This window comes from Eretmochelys imbricata, chromosome 1, assembly GCF_965152235.1.
Source record: "Eretmochelys imbricata isolate rEreImb1 chromosome 1, rEreImb1.hap1, whole genome shotgun sequence".
Classification (NCBI taxonomy): domain Eukaryota; kingdom Metazoa; phylum Chordata; order Testudines; family Cheloniidae; genus Eretmochelys; species Eretmochelys imbricata.
The window spans coordinates 239,912,759-239,935,053 of record NC_135572.1 but is presented as its reverse complement, the minus strand read 5'-3'; the positions used below and the strand labels follow the sequence as shown (position 1 = coordinate 239,935,053).

Sequence of the window (22,295 nt, the reverse complement as noted above, 5' to 3'; positions counted from 1 at the left end):
GATCGTTTGATCCAAGGTTATTTCTTACAACCTGCTCTTCTATGATGTCCTCACTACTTATTAACGCCAAGTCTAAAATTGTATTGCCTCTTGTTGGTTCAGTGATGATCTGATGAAGAAAACTATCCTCTATCACAGCCAGGAATAACTGGGCCTTACCACTAGTAGTAGCATTTCTTCTCCAATCTGTATCTGGGAAGTTAGTCTCCCATTATGACACAGTTCCCAAAAGTATTCATCTCTATTAATTTTAAAGAAATCACTATTCATATCTGAGTCAGACCTGGGGTCTATAGCAGCAGAGACCTAACACTATCCCAACAGAGCCTCTTTTACAATCCTTTCCCAAAGCGTTTTTGATTCAAACAGAGATTCTGTTTTGTCCATACTCTCACTTCCTATTTCTTTACAGTTTACTGCTTTGTTGATGTACAGTGCAACCCCCACCACCTTTACCTTTATTCCTGTCTCTACTAAACAGCACATACCCTTCAATACCTGTATACTTCCCCCAAAGTTGAGGGATGTTCAGACCTGGAATTTTAGTTTAGTCCAGTATAGAGATAGGGCCAGCTACAAAGTTTGAATCTGAATTGGACATATTTCAGAGCTTGGGGTGTTTGCATCTGGGATTTTGATTTGAGCCCATCTTTAGAAATTACCTGAGTTGTAATTGAATTGAATGAGAAGAATATATCTTTCAAGTGACAGTAAATAATAATGGTGAAATTGGTGTGACAGCATTTTAAAGTACCAGAAATGAGGTACTCAATTTCAGGTGTCTCAAAGAACAAAATGAGAGAAGAGGAACTTTACTTTTTCATCTAATGTATGGTGAATTGTTTGAAGTAGCATATAATACAGGTGTATTGTTTTTGTTGTTCAACAGTTTGACATAGACAAAGAAGCAGGAGAGAGAGAGATTTACCATCGGTACTGTATGGAACGGGCGTCTGTACATTGTGCCCATGTTTTCACCACGGTTTCTCAGATAACAGCCATAGAAGCAGAACACATGCTTAAGAGAAAACCCGGTAAGACTTGAACCTGCTGCCTTATACTAACTTCTCACTGTGATTAAATTGCTCTTGATATGATGAGGCAGACAGAGAGAGGCATACGCCATGGCCTTGCTACACCAGGAAAACAGCCATAGCTGACAATGGGTGTCAGCTGAACTAGTACTGAGCACATTTTAACTGCAAATGTAACCAAAGACAAATTAAATTCAGCACCATTTGAGTAACTGTGGTTAGCATTTGTGGGAGTCCTAGTTTATCACCAGGATTGTTAATTTTATTTCATCAGGTTTATCTAAGCCCCAGGAGCTTTGTCTATATTAGTGCTCCCACACCTGTTCAGCTGAGCTAGTGAAAGCATCAGTGGGAATTTTGTAATACATTTACCCACTGTCACACAGTGCACAGTCAACCTGTGGAACTCTTTGCCAGAGGATAGTGTGAGGGCCAAGACTATAACAGGGTTCAACAAAGAACTAGATAAGTTCATGGAGGATAGGTCCATCAATGGCTATTAGCCAGGATTGGCAGGGATGGTTTCCCTAGCCTCTGTTTGCCAGAAGCTGGGAATGGGCAACAGGGGATGGATCACTTGATGATTACCTGTTCTGTTCATTCCTGCTGGGGCACCTGGCATTGGCCACTGTCAGAAGACAGGATACTGGGCTAGATGGACCTTTGGTCTGACTCAGTGTGGCCGTTTTATGTTCTTGTGTTCACTCTTCACACGCACAACCTCTGAGCTTCTTTGCTTTGATGGGTTGAAGCCCAGCCACATAATGTTACATCAGCACTTAGATACTAGTGATAGACCCTTTAGCAATATAGGTGGACAGATGCTTTGGTGTAAGAAGGGGGTGTTAAATGTAATTTTCTTTCCCATGGCAATACACTTTCTTTTATTAAAATAAGGAAGGAGTGAATAGGAAAAACCAAAGTGTGATTCTAGGCAGTTCATTTCATTGCATGTCCTGGTGCTTAGAGGGTGAGCAATCCGATACTTCTATCTAGATGTGTCCTGCAAGTACCAACAAAATACTTTGTGAGGACAAGCCATGCTGCTCCAAATATGGGCATGCGTCTTTAGAAAAACACTGCAAAAACGTTTTGGAGACTATGTAGCAAATTATGTTTGAAATGGCCAAGGAATTAATATTGGAAAATCAACATACTAAAATTGCTTTGGACTACATTACAGAATAGCTATCTCAAAAATGTCACTCTTTATTTACTTTTTACAATTTTACTTTAACTGAATGCTCATGGAAGGTTTTGGATTGATAGCCCTGAAACCTGAAATCCGGTCAGGCCATAAAATAGGTCTGGCTTAGGGAGCGGCCTCTGATTACCACCACAATACCATTTTGTCTTAATCTCTCAACCCCAACCTGTACAGATTATGCCTATGGGTAGGAGAGAAGTGCACAGTCCATTGCCTGTTCAGGTCTTTGCCTCACTACTGAGACTGGCAACAGGGGCACTGTCAATTTTAAATGTAAGATCTGGATTTTCAAACCGAGGAGCATTTTGTGGTGGTCTAATTTCTGGGGCTCCTTAAGGACCCTAGTTTCCAGAAAGAGCAGAGCACCTGCCCTCTGAAAATCAGATTCCTTTAAGACGTCTCCTGTTGAGCACCCAAAAAATGAGGCATCCAAAACTAATAGTCGCTCTTGAAAATCCAGCCCTACGCTTTTTGAGTTACAGGAGCTCAAAAAACCTGTGCTGGTCTGATTCGAATACAATTTTGTGGCTCAAGCCTGCAAACCCTGTGCAAATAGAGTTTGCACTGAAGCCAGGGAGAGTTTCATGCAGAGTGGCCTTGCAGGAGTGGGACTCTTATTTTTACTCCTTACATTTTGATTTGGTTTCTTCTATGTTTTTTTAAGTTTTGTTGTTGGTGGGTTGTTTTTTTTTTTTTTAAGCTGTTGAGATTTGTCGAGTTTCATGCTGAAGTGAAATCAGATGAAATTAAATAGGCCCTTGTAACAAGGCTTGTAACTAGGGGGTTGTAATTAAGGGTTAACAGAGGCCCTTAATTATAAACGGACACCAGTGGGTACGGCTATAAATGGGATTTGATGTGAACTGGCATATGTACTTTAGTAGTTTTTGAATCTTAGGATGTAAGCAAGTACATTTTGAATCTATTTCAGCCTCCTATTAATGTTACAAATTGCGGGCTTGTGATCAGTAAAGTTGTGAAATCCACATAGACAATGGTTGCTCAAAAAGGTCAATAATCCTTCAGTAGATCATTAAGCTTGAAACCTACCCAGGGATGATATTGCTAAAACAATCTGTGAAGTGAGTCAGCTTTTTTATCCACTCCAGAAAATCAAATAAAAAAAGTGGGAATAATTAGAATCCAAAAACTGAGCACCAAGAATATAGCAATCTGTGTTTGCCGCTTAGTTTATCAAGACGGCAACTCCATAACAAACTCTTTAGCTATAAGCAATTACAGAATCATAGAAATGTAAGATTGGAAGGGACCTTGAGAAGGCATCAAGTCCAGCCCCCTGCACTGAAGCAGGACCAAGTAAACCTAGATCATATCTGACAGGGGTTTGTTCAACCTGTTCTTAAATACCTCCAATGACAGGGATTCCACAACCTCCCTTGGAGGCCTGTTCCAGAGCTTAACTACACCTATAGTTAGAAAGTTTTTCCTAATATCTAACCTAAATCTCCCTTGCAGCAGATTAAGTCCATTACTTCTTACCCTGTTCTCAGTGGACATGTAGAACAATTGATCACTGTCCTTTTTATAACTTCCCTTAACATATTTTAATACTGTTAACAGGTCCCCTCTCACTCATCTTTTCTCAGTACTAAACATGCCTAGCTATTTTAACCTGTCCTCATAGGTTAGATTTTTCTAAATCTTTTATCATTTTTGTAGCTCTCCTCAATATCTTTCCTAACTTGTGGTGCCCAGAACTGGACACAGAACTCCAGCTGAGGCCTCGCCAGTGCCAAGTAGAGTGGGACAGTTACCTCCCATGTCTTACAGACAATACTCTCTTGTTAATACACCCCAGAATATTAGCCCTGATCACAACTGCATCACATTGGTGAATCATATTCAGTTTGTGATCCACTATAACCCCCAGATCCTTTTCAGTAGTACTACTACCTAGCCAGTTATTCCCCATTTTGTAGCTGAGCATTTGATTTTTCCTTCCTAAGTGATGTACTTTGCTCTCGTCTTTATTGAATTTCATCTTATTGAATTCAGACCAATTCTTTAATTTATCAAGGTCATTTTGAATTCTAATCCAGTGCACCAGAATGCTTGCAATTCCTCCCAGCTTGATGTCATCTGCTAATTTTATAATTATCCATAATTACTCCATTGTCCAAGTCATTAATGAAAATATTTAATAGTAGCAGGCCCCTGAGTGACCCCTCTCTAGATGCATCTTCTCAGTTTGACAGCGCACTATTGATAACTACTCTTTCAACCAGCTGTGGACCCACTTTATGGTAATTTAATCTAGACTGCACTTCCCTAGTTTGTTTATAAGAATGTCATGTGGGACTGTGTTAAAAGCCTTACCAAAATCAGGATATATCCTGTCTACTGCTTCTCCCCTATCCGCTAGGCCAGTAGTGCTGTCAAAAGAAGGAAATTAGGTTGGTTTGGCATGATTTGTTCTTGTCAAATCCATGCTGGCTATTCCTTATAACCCTATTATCCTGTAGGTGCTTACAAACTGATTGTTTAATAATTTGTCCCAGTATCTTTCCAGGTGTCGAAGTTGGGCTAACTGGTCTATAATTGTCCAGATCCATTTTGTTTCTCTTTTTTAAGGATAGGTACTGGATGTGCCCTTCTCCAATCCTCTGGGACCTCACTCATCTTACATGAGTTCTCAAAGACAATTGCTAACAGATCCAAGATTCCTTCAGCTAGTTACTTAAGTATCCTAGCATGAATTTCAGCAGGCCCTGCTGACATGAATTCATCTAATTTATCTAAATATTCTTTACCCTGTTCCCTTTTTTTGCTTGTGTTCCTTCCCCCTCATTGTTAATATTCATTGTGTTAGGTATCTGGTCACCATTAACTTTTTTAGTGAAGACTGAAGCAAAATAGGCATTAAACACCTCAGCCTTCTTGATGTCATCAGTTATTAGCTCTTTTTCCCTGCTAAGTAGAGGAACTATGCTTTCCTTCATCTTTCTCTTGCTTCTAATGTATTTAAAGAACCTCTTTTTATTTACTTTTATGTCTCTTGCTAGGTAGGTGTGGTAATCATGGCAATTTCTACTACCCCCAGTAACATTAAAGTTGCATCATAATTTTCCTTATAAATTTCATTAATTCTTTTTTGTGGGGCGGGGAAGGAAAGTGACCTAAGTGGCTCAGTAGATGTATATAAAACATTGGCACTGTCTAAGAATGGCCTAGAATTGGCAGCAGAGGGTGCTAGATTGAGATTCATTGACTGCCCTCTTAGGAGTTTACACAATGCCTGCTTGTATTATTTGGGTTCTAGCTAATGATATCAATGCTTCTCTTTCCAGAACTCTAAATTAAATCAACAATTTACAATAAACCAGATTTTCTAGAAACTTGAACCTCAAATGTAAACATTCCCTCAAAAATTTCAGTCACAGAGAAAATGTTGTTCCAACTCTGATGTACAAATTTGCATTCTCATTAGCTGAAAATTACTGTTGAGTCTTTTTTGTTCTTATCATAGTCTATAATTTTATTAAACTGTCTCTTCATGGATATTAGAGAAGGATCTGAATCAAAAATCTGGATCCATCCTGCAAGGAAATGTAGATGTCAGTCTAGATCTAAAGTTCACGTCTTGACAATAGCTCTGAATCATTGAATCAAAATCACAGATCCAGACTGGAAAAAATATTGCTCAGATGCTGAACTTTGTGACTCGTGGACATCTCTAAGGAATATCATATTTTGTGATTGTTATCTAAATTTGTGCCAGTTTCCTTCCTGTACATGTAGAAACCTAATAACTCTTAATCTGACCTATTTTTACCCAATTTTGAAAATGGTTAAATAATGAAAGGAAATGTTCGTTCGTTCATTCATTCATTCATTCATTCATTCATTCATTCATTCATTGAAAAAACCCAACAACAAAAAAAACCCTAATTCGCTGAATGAATCTACCTTCTAATCCAAGGGCACGTTTCTTAACATACTTTCAAAATAATTGGTTCAGCCATTATTAAATGTTTAGCAAAAAAGTTGTAGCCTTTTATTCTATTTAATGTTAATTATACTTCAGTGGGTTCGGCTCTGGTCGATAGAGTCTCAAGTTCAACAGAGTTATCTCTGTTTGTTCTGTAACTAGATCCCATAGGAATACATGACACCATAGGCAAATAATACATACAATCACAAGAGCATCTATCTTTTAGTAGTTTTATTAAAATTACCAACGAAGTTATAAATGTCACAGCATATATAATTTCTAAAGATAAGTACCATGTACCAGTTATACCTGTAGAGAATACTCCAATCCTCCTAGATGGTGTTAGTCTGTTGGCCCTCTTGTGGATTGATCATCAATACGGGAGTGGTTTCTGCTGGAGTTTCCCATAGGAAGCTCAATTTTCCCGCTCTGGGCACCCTTTTTTTATACTGTGATTCTGTCTATGCCTACATTCTGCGCATGTACATGAAAGTGTCAACCATCTCTTTCTTATTGGTCTGTGTTGCCTAGAAACACAAGGGACCCCAAATTCTACAGGCTGCGTAGGTTCCCATTAACATTGACGTACCACCTTTTATCTTGCAATTAAGGCACATGTTGGAGACCATATTTGTTACAGCAATTTATAATATAAATTTCATCTTCCCAGCTAGGCTTTTGCAATATTACCAGTTGGTACCTCTTTTTCCCATAATCTTTCGGGTTATATTCTGGTCATTGATTTATGCCATCATAAGACCTAAAGTAGCTAAAGTCTTGCAGGCCGCAGCCCACAGTTTCTTACGTTTCAGCTTCTCTCACTGATGTCTATTACACAGTTCCTCTAAATACTGATCAATCTTACACTTTTATAATCCTACAAATCAACTCTAATCCACATACAATGAATATATGTAATATAACATATTGATTAATCATAACATCACACAATAATTGGATAATAAACTAAAATCATTTGGCTACAAAGTAGAATCCAGATTGTCCAGTACACTCCAACACAGAGTGGATGGAAACTGGTCAGAAATAGCCATTTGAGAATTCCGGTTTTTTTGAAAGCTTTGCTGGCATAGAACTCATGGAGATCGCACAGCTGTACTCAACACCGGATACTTCCACCCCCATCCCAGGAGGTATATCAGAGGAAGGAGAGGGCAGGTTGGGGGTAGGATTTGGAGGTGAGGTGGAGCAGAATTGTGTTAAATGCCTAGGTCTAGATTCTCTCCAAATAAAGGTACCCAGGGCTGGATTAACTCTCCTGTGGGACCGGGGCTATTAGATTTTGTGGGGGTCCTGTATACAAGTCTTTTTTCCTGGGAGGGAGTTTGGTGCAAGAGGGGGCTGGGGCAGGGGATTGGGGTGCAGGAGGGGGTGCGAGGTGCAGGCTCCAGCCAGGAGGTGCTTACCACAGGCGGCTCCTGGCCGGCAGCACAGCAGGGCTCAGGCAGGCTGCCTGCATGCCGCGGCCCCACGCTGCTCCTGGTAGTGGCTGGCTGCTAGCATGTCTCTGTGGCCCCTGGGGGGTGGGGGAGGGGCGGGAGACAGCATGTCTCCATATGCTGCCTACAAGCGCCGCCCCCCTAGCTCCGCAAACCGGCCAATGGGAGCTGCGGGGATGGTACTGGGGGAGGGGGCAGCGTGCAGAAGGACTTTTAGTGGCCCGGAATTGGAGATCGCTGCCTGTGATTTATTTTTGCGGGGCCTGCCTTGAGCCGGTGCCCTGGGCTGCAGCCCCTAAAGCCCCTGCCTTGATCTAGCCCTGCAGGTACCACGCTAAATGAAGGCCTTCAGTTTGAAACCTTTAAATTTATTGGGTGGTCCATTCATTATGGGATCAACTCATTTGCATTTTATGACTACTAACAAGGACTCTAAGATACTGTACTGCTATTCAACCTACAGAATCTCCAAGCACCTTACAGATTGCACACAGAGTAGACAGGGATCACTTACCCACCGTAGAAATTCAGGCACCTCTGGAGTAGAACATGACAGTCATTCTGAAGACAATCATTTAAAATGGTCAAGACATTTATCTTGAAAATGCCAGGCAAGCACCAGGACCTGAACACACTGGCACTTCAGTCAATTTTTAAAATATGTATTGGCGCAAAAGAACCGTAGCTGTTCTGAAGAAGGCACTGGGGTCTCCTGAGTAAATAAGAGACATTTTTACAATCTATTGGATGTGTCTTTACATGTTATGGAGCTATAAATAAATATATATTTTGGGGGGGAGATTAATTATCAACATTTTTCCTGGAGACCTAATGGCTGTGATCATCAAGTTCCATATTGGGGATAGGGTTTCTGTTAAAGAATCTGTGGTTTCCATCATTATTATTGATGTGAATGGGAGTTTGCCATGTGTACTGAAAGCAGAATAGACCCAGTTTTATTTGTGTGAGCCAATAAACTAGCATGATTTTATGGCTGATGTGCTTCTGTAGGTGGGGGTCTTTTAGATGAGACATTAAACAGAGGACCTGACTTATGATCACTAGGGATCCCATGACTCTTCTCATGAGAATAAAGGGTATTAACACCAGTGCCAGAGGGGTTATCTGGTAATTACCTCTTGCATCTCTACAGACTCCCTGTAGTTAGACATGATAGGCCAGATACTCAGCTAGTGTAAATTGGCGTAATTCTATTAAAGTCAATAGTGCTACACTGAATTACACCACCTGAGGTCCTGGCTCCAGGGGTGGATCTAGGGGTAGGCAACCGCCTCGGGTACTGGGCTTGGGGGTCATCAGGCTCAGGAAGCTGTTTTTGTTTGCAACAAAAGGGAAAATAGAATGTTAAAGTAACATGCTTCAGGTATTCCGTATTGTTTTTCACTAATCTCCTAGAATGTTCTGGATCTTTGTAGAATCTCATGAAACTTTCCAGACTTTCTGAGAGCTATATTTTCCTCAGACCTCCTAGAATGTTATCAGCCATGCCCTTGTGGGTATATAAGGGGCGGCGCATCACCAGTCAGTTAACACGATATAAGAATGAACTGAAGTAAAGTGAGAGCCCAGCTGTAATATTGTGAACCTTATTTTAGTGTGTAATTGTGAAAGTCTACTTGTACACTCTTCAAATCTTAAAATACGTAGCGACTAATAAAGGACATATTTAATGAGACACCAGAGGTATCTATTGAGCCTTTTATCTACGCAACAATATAAAAGAAATACTGTTACTTTTTTGTCATGCTTAACACCTAATGTTTGATGACTTTCTAAGACTGCAGAACATAGACACTTGCTCTCCCTGATGCTGTCTGTTTTCCCCCATAGGAAATAAAAGATGCCCTCGAAGAAGCCTTCAGGAGCTCAGTATAGGAAGTGAAAAGTTCAATTGCAGTCTAGCTTGCAGCAAGGGGCAAATCTGATGGGAAATTATCTGAAACAGAACAACATAGACCAGGCTTTGGCAGTAGCAATAGTCTCAGTGCAGAAGAAATTGAGGAGTGAAGCGTAAATTATGGTAGTCCTATTACTAAGGAATTAGCAGATTTACCTGAAGACCAGGAATGGAAATATGAGGAAAGTTATGGAGAATTGTTCAGTTTTGGTGTAAAATAGAGTGATGACAAAGAAGAATGTGGCAAAAATGAAAAAAGAAAGTAATGACAGAAAAATCTGGTTTACATGAAAATGAGAGAAACAATAAAGAAGAATCAGCCTCGCATGATGACAGAAACAGCGGTGAGAAAAATTGCACTCTACAAATCGATACATCAGCTCCTGCTTTATGGCCAGCGATCCTAAACTCCACTGATATTGATTGTACAATTCTGAATGGGATGGGCAAAATCGAGGATATGATATTTCCAGTAAATGAGCAGAAGCAACATTTCTCAAAGTCACACTGTGAAAGAGTGCTTGAGAATGGTGAGAAACTGAATCGGCATTGGCTAGTTTACTTGCAATCAACTGACAAAGTGTTCTGCTTTTGTTGCAAAATATTTGACAGGAATGCCAAATTGTTGCTTGTGCTTTCTGGGTACAACTACTGGCATAATTTAGCTGATGCTCTGAAGCAACATGAAAAGTCACCCGGTCATTTTTCAGCCTAGTCCTAATGGATGGAGGTTGAGTCCAGGCTCAAGTGGGGAATAAATGTATAGATGCAGAAAATCAGCACGTTATTAATGTAGAAACCCAGCATTGGAGGAACGTGTTCGAGTGTCTGATCTCAATTATCCTCTTTCTTACAAAGAATAATTTGGCTTTCTGGGGCTCGTCAGATAAGTTGTTCATTGAACATAACAGTAATTTCCTCAATTTGGTAGAGCTCCTTGGGGAAATATGACAATGTCATGCGTGAGCACCTACATAGAGTATTTCATAAAGAAGCTATGGAGCATTACTGCAGCAAAACAATTCAAAACAAATTAATTGACCTTATGACCAGGAAGGTTGGTTGAAAACATATTGATGCTGCTCGGCAAAGCAAAGTACTACGCTGTAATAATGGACTGCATTAATAATGAATGCCATTTACAGTAAGATTTGTTGATGACAAAGATGGCTGCATCCAAGTAAAGGAACATTTAATCTGTTTCCGGTCTGTGGGTGACTCTACTGGAAAAGCCTAACAGAACTGGTTATGAACGTTTTGAATGAGAATAATATAAAGCTTTACGACTGCTGCAGCCAAGGCTATGACCATGGCACAAATATGAAGGGAAGAAACAGTGTTGTCCAGGCAAGGATCCTTGCGCTGAATCCAAGAGCTTTCTTCATGCCTTGTGGCTGCCATTCCCTCAACGTGGTTGTGTCAGATGCAGCATCATCCTCTTTAAATTCAGTATCTCTCTCTTTTGGAGAACTGCAAAGGATATACATCCTGTTTTCAGCATCAACGATCGAGTAGAAGATCCCCATGGACAATGTTACAAATCTGACTGTGAAGCCGCTAAGTGACACTTGCTGGGAGAGCTGCATAAGGTCAGTGAGGTACCAAGTGACTGTGGTTTACAACGGCCTGATGGAAATGGTGCAGTTCAGCAAAGCCAAGGCTGGAATCCGGCATGAGCCGCAAAGCCTGGCAAACCAGATCACGGACTTCAAATTTCTGGTCTCAGTTGTGGTTTGGCATAGCATTCTGTTCTATGTAAATGTTGTAAGCAAGGAAATACAAACTCATTTGATGGACATCATGACCACTACTACTTTGATGAGAAGCTGCCTTGATTTCATTGTGGCCTACAGAGACAACGGATTTGAAGAGGCCATCACTGCTGCCAAAGAAATGGTGGAAAACTTTAGCAGTTGAGCCTGTCTTCAAGGAAACTTGTATTCGTCAGAAGAGGAGACCATTTGCAGAGATGAGGTAACTGGAAGCTTGGAAGAAAAATTCAAGAGGGAGGTTTTTTCTGGGTCGTTGACACTGCTCAAGTGTCCATCAAAGAAAGGTTTGGGTAAATGAAGAACGACAAAAAGACCTGGGGTTTTTTGTATGACCTTAGTAAGCTGACAGCAGACAGGAAAACATTCTTCAACAATTGTACAGACCTTCACCGGCCGCTGACACATGGAGAATATTCAGACATCAATGATAAAGATCTCTGTCAAATTGGACAACATCCATCACATTTTGCTACATGGGAAGCACTCTCCACTCCAGGTTCTCCAATTCATTCATGATGCAGAGCCAAAGGACGCTTTTTTTCCTCATATGCAGATAGCTTTGAGGATTCTGCTCACACTGCTGGTCACAGTCACAAGTGCTGAGCACAGCTTTTCAAAGCTCAGGCTCATTAAAACATATCTTCAATCAACGATGGCCCACAAGAGACCGACAGTGCTTGCTATTTTATCGCTGAAAATGCCATTGGCCAGTCTTTGGATCTCTCTGATGCTGTGCTTCAGTTCACAAGAGCAAAGGCGAGAAAAGCGACCTTTCAAACTAAAGGACTAGGGTTAACATTGTAAGGCTGTCACCTACTGTAGCACTGTTTAATACTGGTCCACCCAATGTTGGGTCACAGTTCAGTTTCTTGATGTTAGCACATTTCAGGTTTTCTTAAAATTAAAAAGTTTCTCTAAGCTTTGAGGAAACTATTTTTTATTTGCTTATACATGGCATGAATAAATACAGATTTTCAGATTCTAGCGTGCAGATGTATCCTCTTTCTGATAGAGATGAAATCATGCATGCAAATTGTGCATCAAAGTCATGAAATGGGCTACAAATGCAATAAAAATAAGGTATTCAAAAGTTTAACAATGGGGGGGCACTGAAGACGGTCCTCGCCATTTGGTCTAGGGCCAGTGCTGACTGGCTCCCTGTTCACTTCGCTTCCTGTTCTAAACTGCTGTCTGTGCTCTGAGGGCTGAATGCAGTTCTCATGGAAGTAAATGGGATTCTTCCACAGTGGAGATTGCATTTCAGTGGTAACTGGAGTGAACCGTATATACCAAGAATTCTCTATTTGTAAAATACTTTGAGATCCTCAGTTGCGGGGAGGGAGACTACAGAAGTGCAAACTACTATTGCATAGCTTTTTTTTTTTTTTTTCAAGACAAACCTAAAATATTTTGAGGAACAGTACATTTTTTTAAAAAATTGTGTTCAATTCTGTGTATTCCAGTGGTGCCCAGAGACCCCTTAGGCCCCCATCCTAATATCATACTATGCAATGTACAAATATCTAATAAAAGGAGGTTCTGGTCCTGAAGAGCTCACAGTCCATAGAGACAAACCAGACAAGGGGGTGGGGAGGGGATGTAACATACCAGCAGAGGGCTAAATTCTGGCATTTAGCAACAGCCTGGCTGGGCAGGCTACCTCCTGGAACTCCCCACCTGCAACACTGAAAGGACACTGATATTCCAGCATCAAATCATCCACATTGACAGCATGGTAAGGTACAGTTCTGCAGGTAAAAAATGATTCAAAGCAATTTTGATGCTACAGATACTAGGGTGGCTCCTTTTGTGGCCTTAGGGACAAAAGCCCCTGATTACACAGGTGTAAAGCTGGAGTAACTCTACTGAACATTGTGGAGTTATGTTGGAATTATACCAGTATAACGAAGATCAGAATTTGGTCTATAGTCTTCTGCTGCTTTTATAGAACTGAACTGATGAAAAGCTGTAGCACTAGAGAATGCCATTTTCCCGTCATGAGCAATAAGATTAAGTACATCTCTACATATTGATAACTAAAGATATTTTGGTTCTTTCCTTAAAGATTTCTCAAACTCTGAAGATGTCTGTCTCTGCCTTTTCTTTGCTTTTCCAGATGTTGTTACTCCAAATGGCTTGAATATTAAGAAATTTTCAGCAATGCATGAGTTTCAGAATTTGCATGCCATGTACAAGGCTAGGATCCAAGAGTTCGTTCGAGGCCATTTCTATGGGTATGCTTTTACTTTTCAAAATTGGCATCTGGTTGTATGGACCTTTTCCTGGAGGACCTAGAGTAGGAAGACTGTAAAGAGTACTTTATATCTGAGGTGGAATGTTCCCTAGTGATTCCAGTGACTGACTGGGAGCTATGATACAAATCCTAGATTTCATTTCTGATTGTGCTTAGTACCTTGTAGGATCAGGCATAAGGTGAAAGGTATGCTACTTGCCCAACATGGAGCTCAGTGGTCACTTTAATATGAATTACTGTAGGTAATCCTTAACTTTTTGATGATTGTGAGTCAGGAAGGCAGCTGCTGATGTCAGTGACCTTTACTGATTAGAGAATTGCTCTCTGCTTTGTTTGATCACCTATTGAACCATTTTGTGTTTGTTTGCTTGGTTGCAGCCATCTTGACTTCAACCTTGCAAGGACCTTGTTTTTCTTCATCGCTGGGAGATACGAATATTCAAACAAAGGAGCTGATTTGTTTCTAGAGGCCTTATCCAGATTAAACTTCCTGCTGCGGGTAAGAAAGCATTTGGAAATGCAGATAGCAGATATCTTATACACACACTTAATTCTATCAAGATGAAATTCACCCAGGTGTAAAGGTCACATACAAAAATCTCACCATGCTTTTGTTTACTATAATGTCTTTGGTCCCACAGCAATATGATGGCTTTCTTGCTTAGCTTCATAAACTTTCCTATCAATTGGGGTGCCCATCAATGTTCCCTCTAATATTTGACAGGCCATGTGCGCAAAAAATTTCTTCTGTGCAAATTGTTGTGCGCGTGGTGCTTCGCCTTGTGTGCGGGGTTTAGGATCTGTGTGCGTGTGCAGCTTAGAGGGAACAGTGGTGCCCACACTTTGCCCATCCAAAGGGTGCCTCTGGCTGCATCCTGCTCAGCTTCTTCCTACCATGTTTATCCCAGGAACTTGGAGTTCTCTGCATGAAGGACCAATTTCTCAGTACTACCATTTCTGTGCTTTGGGTAGGAAGGGGCGAAGGTAGCTTCACATACTTTGGGGCAGTCAGAGTTCTGCTTGGCTCAGTCTAAGTCAGATCAGCCTCAGGGCTGCTGTAAATTAAACGCTACTTCCCATGGCCTTGCAACTCGAGGAAAAGCAGTCGTACAGTGTGCTCTGGCTATACCTCCTTGCTATCTTGACCTGCCCTCAGTATGCCTCCTACACCAATGAATGGGAGCAAGGCCAGCATAGATCCTTTATGCCATCTCTGTCTAGTTGAGGAGGCACCCTGCCCAGGGGATAGTCTCAGGAGGGTTTTAAGGACCCTCTACACTGTCAGAGTGGCATGAAGTGACCTTAGTGTAGCAGAGACTGGGGCCCTAGGAGTTTTGATAGTAATTGGTGCAGAGGTTCTATTACTGTTTTTGAAGTAGGGCTTAGCTTCAAGTATCTGATTGTGTCTATTGGGCAAGGGCACACAGAAATCAAACGTATTATTTTGCTCTTAGCAGACAATAGTGTGGCTGCAGATAATTTAAATGCACGTGTATGCGCGCTCTCTCTCTCTCAATTCTATCAGTGCGACGTTCACCCAAGTGTGTAGATCATATGCAAGAATCTTCACACCATGAAATCCCTGTGTTGAAGTGACAGGGAAGGTTGTATCGGGGAGCATCTGTAACCCTCTGTTCACTGTGGCCGTCTGCACTTGCTCCCAATAGACCCATGTGGAACAGCTGTTGGAACAGGCCAAGGGAGATCTTATCTGCATCCAGTAGCCACCAAGTCCTGCAGAGAGGGTTCAAGGGGCAGAGATTGCTCTTCCAGCCCCTAAGCCTGCCTGCAAACTGGGGAATGAATTTCATCTAGTTTCCAGTTTAGCCCCCTCACTCCATTAGGCTTTTTGTGGGGTGGGGGGGGTAGTTTAAGTTCATTCTCAAAGACTTTCCCTTGTATTGAAACTGTGTTATTGTTAGAAGGCCTGTGGAGGCTTTGCATATTCACCCGGGCACAGCAGGAAAATGTGGTCCCCACCACCAGCTCAAGCAGAACTTTCCACATCTCTGGGATGCTACAATCTCGATGCTAAAGAAACTTCCAGAATAACAATAAACCCTAGGTACAGCAGACTGGCAAAAATAGAAGACCCAATTGACTTTTAAATTGATTCCTTTTGTGAGACCGACAAACATCTCTGTCATCCAACAGTGACTTCGTGGGGGGTATACAGCTACTGTTTGAGCCTTTGTGCTCCTACCTGCGTCACTCCATCCCCTGCAGCTTCTGTGCCCCTGCAGTGCTGCCCTGTGTTCTGTATAGAGTGTATTTAGTAGCAATTCAGTGATTCACCCTTAGTATCCACCAGATTTTCATTTTTGTTCCTTTGAACCATAGAGAAATATTGGAAGGCATGCTTGCTATCTTACTCCATTGCAGTGTTGCCAACTCTCAGAACTTTATCATGAGTCTCGTGATATTTGGTGTTTTTCTTAAAGCCCAAGCTTCTAGAGTCATGGGATCACAGAAGAATCTTTTCCACTACAGTTGCTCTACTGCCATCATCCATTAACTTATGACAGGGCGGGTTTCCTGCAATAGCTGGGGCTGGACTCAGTGACCCAGGAGGTCCCTGCCAGTCCTATGTTTCTATGCCATTGAAATCAGTGTACTGAATGGAAGTACTTGATCTGTTCAACACAACAAGTCACCTTATACTGGTGGTTAAATGCGATATAACATTAGCCATGTTTTAGCAGCGTTCACCCAGCTAAGGTTTGCTAATGCTGTTTACAGCTAATGTCTTGCATAATGAAGAGGAGAAAGAATTGCTTAGGTGATGCATTGCACAGTTCTATTATTGTATCTAATTAATGTTCACATTAACAAAAAGTGTTGCTGACAAGAATCATGGAGAACATCCGGTCTGCAATTATTGCTGAGGATAATCCAATTGGGAGCAGCAAGCTATCTGTGCTATTTGTGAATCTAGGAATGCTTCCCTTCACATGCTTCTCAAATGGCGTGTCCCATCTCTACATATATGTGGCATCTGTAAAATATTTACAAATATTTTCATCAGAACCATTTTGGTGATGGTTTGAAGCTTGGTTGGGACAGATCCTTGCTCTCCAACATTTCAATGTATATTTTATTAATAGCTAAGGTCATGGCACAAAGGGACCTTGTATCTGCCCTAAAGAGGGCTGATGAGGCTTTTCCCCCTGCATGGGAGAAACCATATCTGGCATAAAGCCTGCTTGTTTTATACCACTTGCCAGCCCCAATGCCTCTGGTACACAGGTAGATAGGACAGATGCTGGGGATCAGAGGGGAAAAAGCTGGTAGTGCAGTGCTCCAGCCATTTGAGCAGCCCTTTTGGGACCACTCCAGCAGCTGTAACGTAGTTCATCTCTTAGGTGGCTAATGGATTGGGATAGTGGAACAGACCCTCCTCAGCTACACCAAGAGAAAGCACTGTGGCCCATTCTAGTGGCAAGGGATGTACATCTGTTGACTATGTCTTCAGGATACAGAAGCAAACTTCCCTGAAGTCCAAGATGCTTGCATCCCAGGTTTTGGTTCATGTCCTTTTCTAATACATATTCTTTCTAAACATCTTTCAAAATTTTCTAGAGGGTGCCAGTAACTCCATAAAGGGAGCTGTCAAATACATTAGGCTCATAATGTAGATGTGCTGCAATTAAATGAAACATTTTTACAACCCCTAATGTTAATAAACATGCTTATAAATTAAAATTTTAAAAAATGGGTTTCTATTCTATGTCAATATTTCCCTGGAGCTTTGCATTTCTCCCCGTCCCTCTCCCCCCAGGCCAAAAACCAAACAAACAAGCAAAAACATCATTGTGCTAAGGCAGGAGAGAGAACCAGCAAGAAAAATCAACTATAAACAAAGGCCCAGATTCTCCACGGCATGCAGTTTCTGCTGGCTGCAACAAGCCCTGGGAGACCTCTAGGAGAAAATTATGCTAGCTGCATACCTGCTGGGGATACACCCGTCGAGCTGACTGAAACGCAGTGTGCAAAGAAATGGGACAAATGATAAAAACTGCATTTGATTTTAAACAATTCTTTCAGTTTAAATCATCTTAGCTGTTATCACAGTAACTTAATATTATGGTTTTAAATACTGTGTATGATTTTTATCTTTGCAGTTTGGCTTTACATCTACATCTTTTGAAATCTTTGTGGTAAGAGTGAAAAATAACAGTGTAGATCTTCAGTAATGTATTTGACTTTCCTGGTAACCCCTTTTAGCTCCAGTCCTGCAATGAGTGATGTTTGAGCACACTCCTTCACTTGCACAGAGCCCCACTGAAGGCAGAGTCCACTCCCACAGACCTCATTGCAGGATCAGGGCCTTTTTGAACAACTAGTTAAAATTTGATGGGTTCTGCTGACCATCTGCTATGGCTAATTCCCAGTGTGGACAAGGTTTCTGTATTGTCTGGAATCTCTGTTAGTTTTTGCATAATGGTTTCTTGTTTACATTGCAAGTTTTCCCTCTCTCTTTCCTCTATTTAGGTTCACAGAAGTGATGTTACAGTCGTAGTGTTCTTCATCATGCCAGCAAAGACGAACAATTTCAATGTGGAAACACTGAAAGGCCAGGCAGTACGAAAGCAACTATGGTAATCACCATTCTCATTACTGCTCTTGAATGGTGAATTGAAGGGATAAGTGAATGGCTTTGGTGGAGAATAAGGCTCATTACTTTTCCTCTGGCTAAATGCAAGATAGCAAGTAACCTGAGTCCATTTGTGGGGAAGAGGGAGATAAGGATAACAAATTAGGGCAAGTATTTCCCCTTCCTTTTTCTAGTTTATTAATAAGGAACCTGATGCTCAATAGCTTTGCCCTTGTCACCATTTTTACCCCATGTAAAGTGAATGTTTAAACACTAGTATTCCAATCAGAAGGTTCGTATTTTGCACTCACTTGATATGGGTGTAAATGACAGCACCAGGTGTTGACAGTGGAGAATCAAGCCCTGGGTCTTCTGTCTGATCTTGATACTCACTTTGGACCACATCCTGCCTTTGATCTCTAGCAACACTCTTGGACATTTAACCTCTGACTCAATTTCCCCATTTGTAAAATGGTGTTGATACTTCCCACCTTTCTAAAGGACTCTGAGATCTGTGGATGAAAGGTACTATATAAGAAATGGGTACTAGTATTGTTATTAAATGTCTCAAAGGGTTGTTTGGTGGCTCAGTTAATTAATATTAGTAAATTATTTTGAGATCCTTGAATGGTTCATACTCTAGAAATGCACAATAGTAACACAAGTAGTATCTTTGGGATCACTGAACTGATCTAGTAGTTGCCATAGAGAACTAGAGAGAAATCAAAGAGAAAACTCAGATCAGATTTGTTCATCTGCCACAGTTTTCATATAGGAATACCTTTATCAAGGGCATCCAACACACATTCTCTCTAGTCATCCCTCTAAAACCAGTTGCCTCAAAGATGCCATGCTTTATTAAGTGGAAGGTTATTGCTCTCTTAAAAGAATACTTGAAACTTCCTGGGAGCTGTACCTGTAGTTTTTCACAAGTTTTTTTTTTTTTTTTGCCCAAAGCATCAGTCCTGTGCCTAGAAACACTGTAGCAGTGAAATCCTGGAAACCCCTTGAAGCCGGTGTGAGTTTGTCCATTGACTTCAGTGAGGCCAGGATTTCTCTCAGTGTCAGATGTAGGACCCTTTGTGCACTGTGAAAAACAGCCATGTTTACAATAAGCATTTTGACCTCTTTTGTGTTTCTCAGAAAAAATGAAAAGGCAAAGTTTAAATTAAGAGAAACATACCAAGGGAAAACACTGGGGCTTGGCTGGGATGAACGGAAGAGCCTGTTGTAGCTACAGTATGTGGTCCCTGATTTTCCAGTGCAACTCAGGATAAATTGATCTTATCTACCTCAGCTCAGCAAGCTAAAACCCTACAGTGTGCATTGTTCCTCAAGACATGCTATATCAGAGTATGTAGAACACTGCTCCCACATACTCGAGCTTTAAACAGCCTTTGAGCAATCATATGCAGTACTGTAGTAATCATCATCTTAAGCTGCTGGATAAAAGGACCTGCCATCAGCATTACCTTGTAACACTAGCTGATATCATGGATGCCATGGAGATTAAATGCCAAAAGAGGTTGGCAGTAATCAGGGGATAGAAGTTGGCTGATCTAGGATATAAAGCCCCATCTTCCTGTGCTGTGAAATAAGCAGCCTATCCTATTTGAATGAGTTTCAGAGGCAGCTTGTGGCATGAATCCAGGTGGAGCCTTATTTAGCTTTCCTCATGCACCTCCCTTTGTTTTCTCCCAGTTCATCTCAAATATTCATTAGAAATGACCCCATGCTGCAAAGTTCAGATCAGAATCCAGCGTTCCGCAATGTTCAGTGGGGTTCAGATCCAAGGGTTTGGTTCAGCTCATTTTACAGACTGAGTAAATAACAAACTTCACATCTAGACTCTTCCGAACATTAAGAGTGGCAATCAGACTTGGCTCTGCCCACTGATAGGGTGGAAGCAAAAGAAACTCCATAGTCAAGGCTGCATTGAGATTCACACTTAAATCAGAAATAAACCCCCTCTTTTTCACACTTTGATTTAATCCAGCCTCCAAATTTAGCACAATAACTCTGCAGGAAGCCATTGGATTTTCCATGTAATTTTTTTTTTAATTTACTAACTTCTGTAAGAGAAAAACTGCTCAAAGCTCCCCTTTTGCAATGTTTCCTGCCAGACTTACTCTTTTGCCTTCCCCTAGCTAAGGGAACACATTCACAATGACTCCCAAATGTCTCACACTCACATGCTCAGGGCTAGGACACTTTTGAAACAGGGTCAGAGAGGTGGGGTCACACAGATTGAGTTGACTCAGAAGCAGAACTGCCATTTCTGGTTAACCCTGTGTGGCTTGCCAGAAGGTCACCCCAGTTTGATGGACCAGAGGTGAGCAGACTAACAGGGACTCTCACTAGGAAGGATCAAGACCTTCCAGGGAATGAGGGGTGGGGCCTGGATGAGGGGTAGAATGGACATGAAGGGGGAAAATATGTGGGGAAGGCATAGATGTTGGCATGGGGGCTGGAGAACAGTGCTGGTCAGTGGAGCTCTCTGCTGAATCTCTGACCCCTGCTGTTCAGATTGGCACAGATTCCCTTCCTACCCCCTTGGCCCCAATGCCCCTGCAGCTTCCCTGGCTTGATGCCCTTCCCACTCTTCCATGTACACCCCATAGCCCCATTCCACATTTAAATGGTTAATAGTTTTCATTCTTAAAAAGATTTAATTTATACATATGAAAAATAAACATTAGTAACAATGAGTGATAGTAAAAATGAATGAAATAGAGAAAACATGTCATTCTAAATCTTGCCATAAACATAATGATGACCAGGAACACCAGGTTGTCACTTCATAGAGTCATAGAGCTTAAGGCCAGAAGGGCCCACCAGATCCTCGAGTCTGACCTCCTGTATAGCACAGACCACCAATGCCACCCAGCATCCATACACTAAATCCAACAACCAAACTTCAACTCTGTCTTCTAAAGATGGTATAATTCTGAATGGTCACAAGCAACATACATTTTATATATTTTCTGCACTGCAGAAAAACATACCTCACAGTAAGCATGGGCAGTCTGACACCAAGCCTGTCTGTACTGAGGATATTTGTACTGATGTAGCTACACTGATGCAAATCCTCATTGCAGACACATTACATTGCTGTAATACGAGGCTTGCACCAATACAGCTTCCCCTGGTTTAAAACTGGTGCAGCACATCCATGTTGGTTAAGAGGTGACGTGATTATAGTCTAAAAGTATCTACATGGGAACAAATATTTAATAATGGACTCTTCAGTCTAACAAAGAAAAATATAACCCAATCCAATGGCTGAGAGTTGAAGCTAGACAAATTCAGACTGGAAATAAGGTGTAAATTTTTTAATGGTGAGAGTAATTAACCATCGGAACCATTTACCCACAGTCACCGTGGATTCTCCATCCCTGACCATTTTTAAATCAAGAGTGGATGTATTTTTAAAAGATCTGCTCTAGGAATTAGTTGAGGGAAGTTCTGTGGCCTGTGCTATACAGCGAGTCAGACTAGATGATCTCAGTGGTCCCTTCTGGCTGTGGAATCTATGAATCTATATGCTGGAGATTTGCACTGGTGTAGCCAACCCCATATAAATATCACCAGGACAGGCAAGTGCTAAGTTGTACACACCAATACAAAGCACAAACAGAACTATGCACAGTGTAATTTGTCAAAACCACCCTAACTCTATATTAATAGCACACACAAACTGCATTTACTGCCAGTTAAGACTGTGGCAGGGTATGCCGCATCCACCTATAATTTTAAAAACAGGGAAGTACGTTAAGGAAAAAGACTTCTGTATTCCTTTCCACCTTCATACTGCCTACTGCACTGTCAGTAACACAATCCAGTGCTCCTTTTTCATACCTCAGCCTCAGCACACTTGTATTTAACACACAACTTTAAGTGACCTCAGATGTTTTTATATCATTTATATCAATAGATAAGCACTAGAGCTGAGTAAATCATCGATTTTTCAGTTTGGAGAATTAAACAAAATCTGTATTTTTAGAAAAAAAAAGTTTTGTTCTCACTTAAACTGTTTTGGTTTTGTTTTTTTTAATTTGTTTGGGGTCATTTGGGGGTGTTTTTCACCTTTGTTAAAAAAACCTAAAT

General features: G+C 41.2%; 1 protein-coding gene across 1 annotated transcript in view; it reads left to right on the top strand.

The window, feature by feature from the left end:
* Nucleotides 1-22,295, top strand: part of GYS2 (glycogen synthase 2) — a 69,102-nt gene that overhangs the window by 29,191 nt on the left and 17,616 nt on the right. The window contains exons 5-8 of the mRNA XM_077807460.1: nt 890-1,034; nt 13,457-13,574; nt 13,973-14,093; nt 18,086-18,192. Of these exons, the coding sequence (XP_077663586.1) occupies nt 890-1,034; nt 13,457-13,574; nt 13,973-14,093; nt 18,086-18,192 (491 nt within the window). The remainder of the gene's footprint in view (nt 1-889; nt 1,035-13,456; nt 13,575-13,972; nt 14,094-18,085; nt 18,193-22,295) is intronic.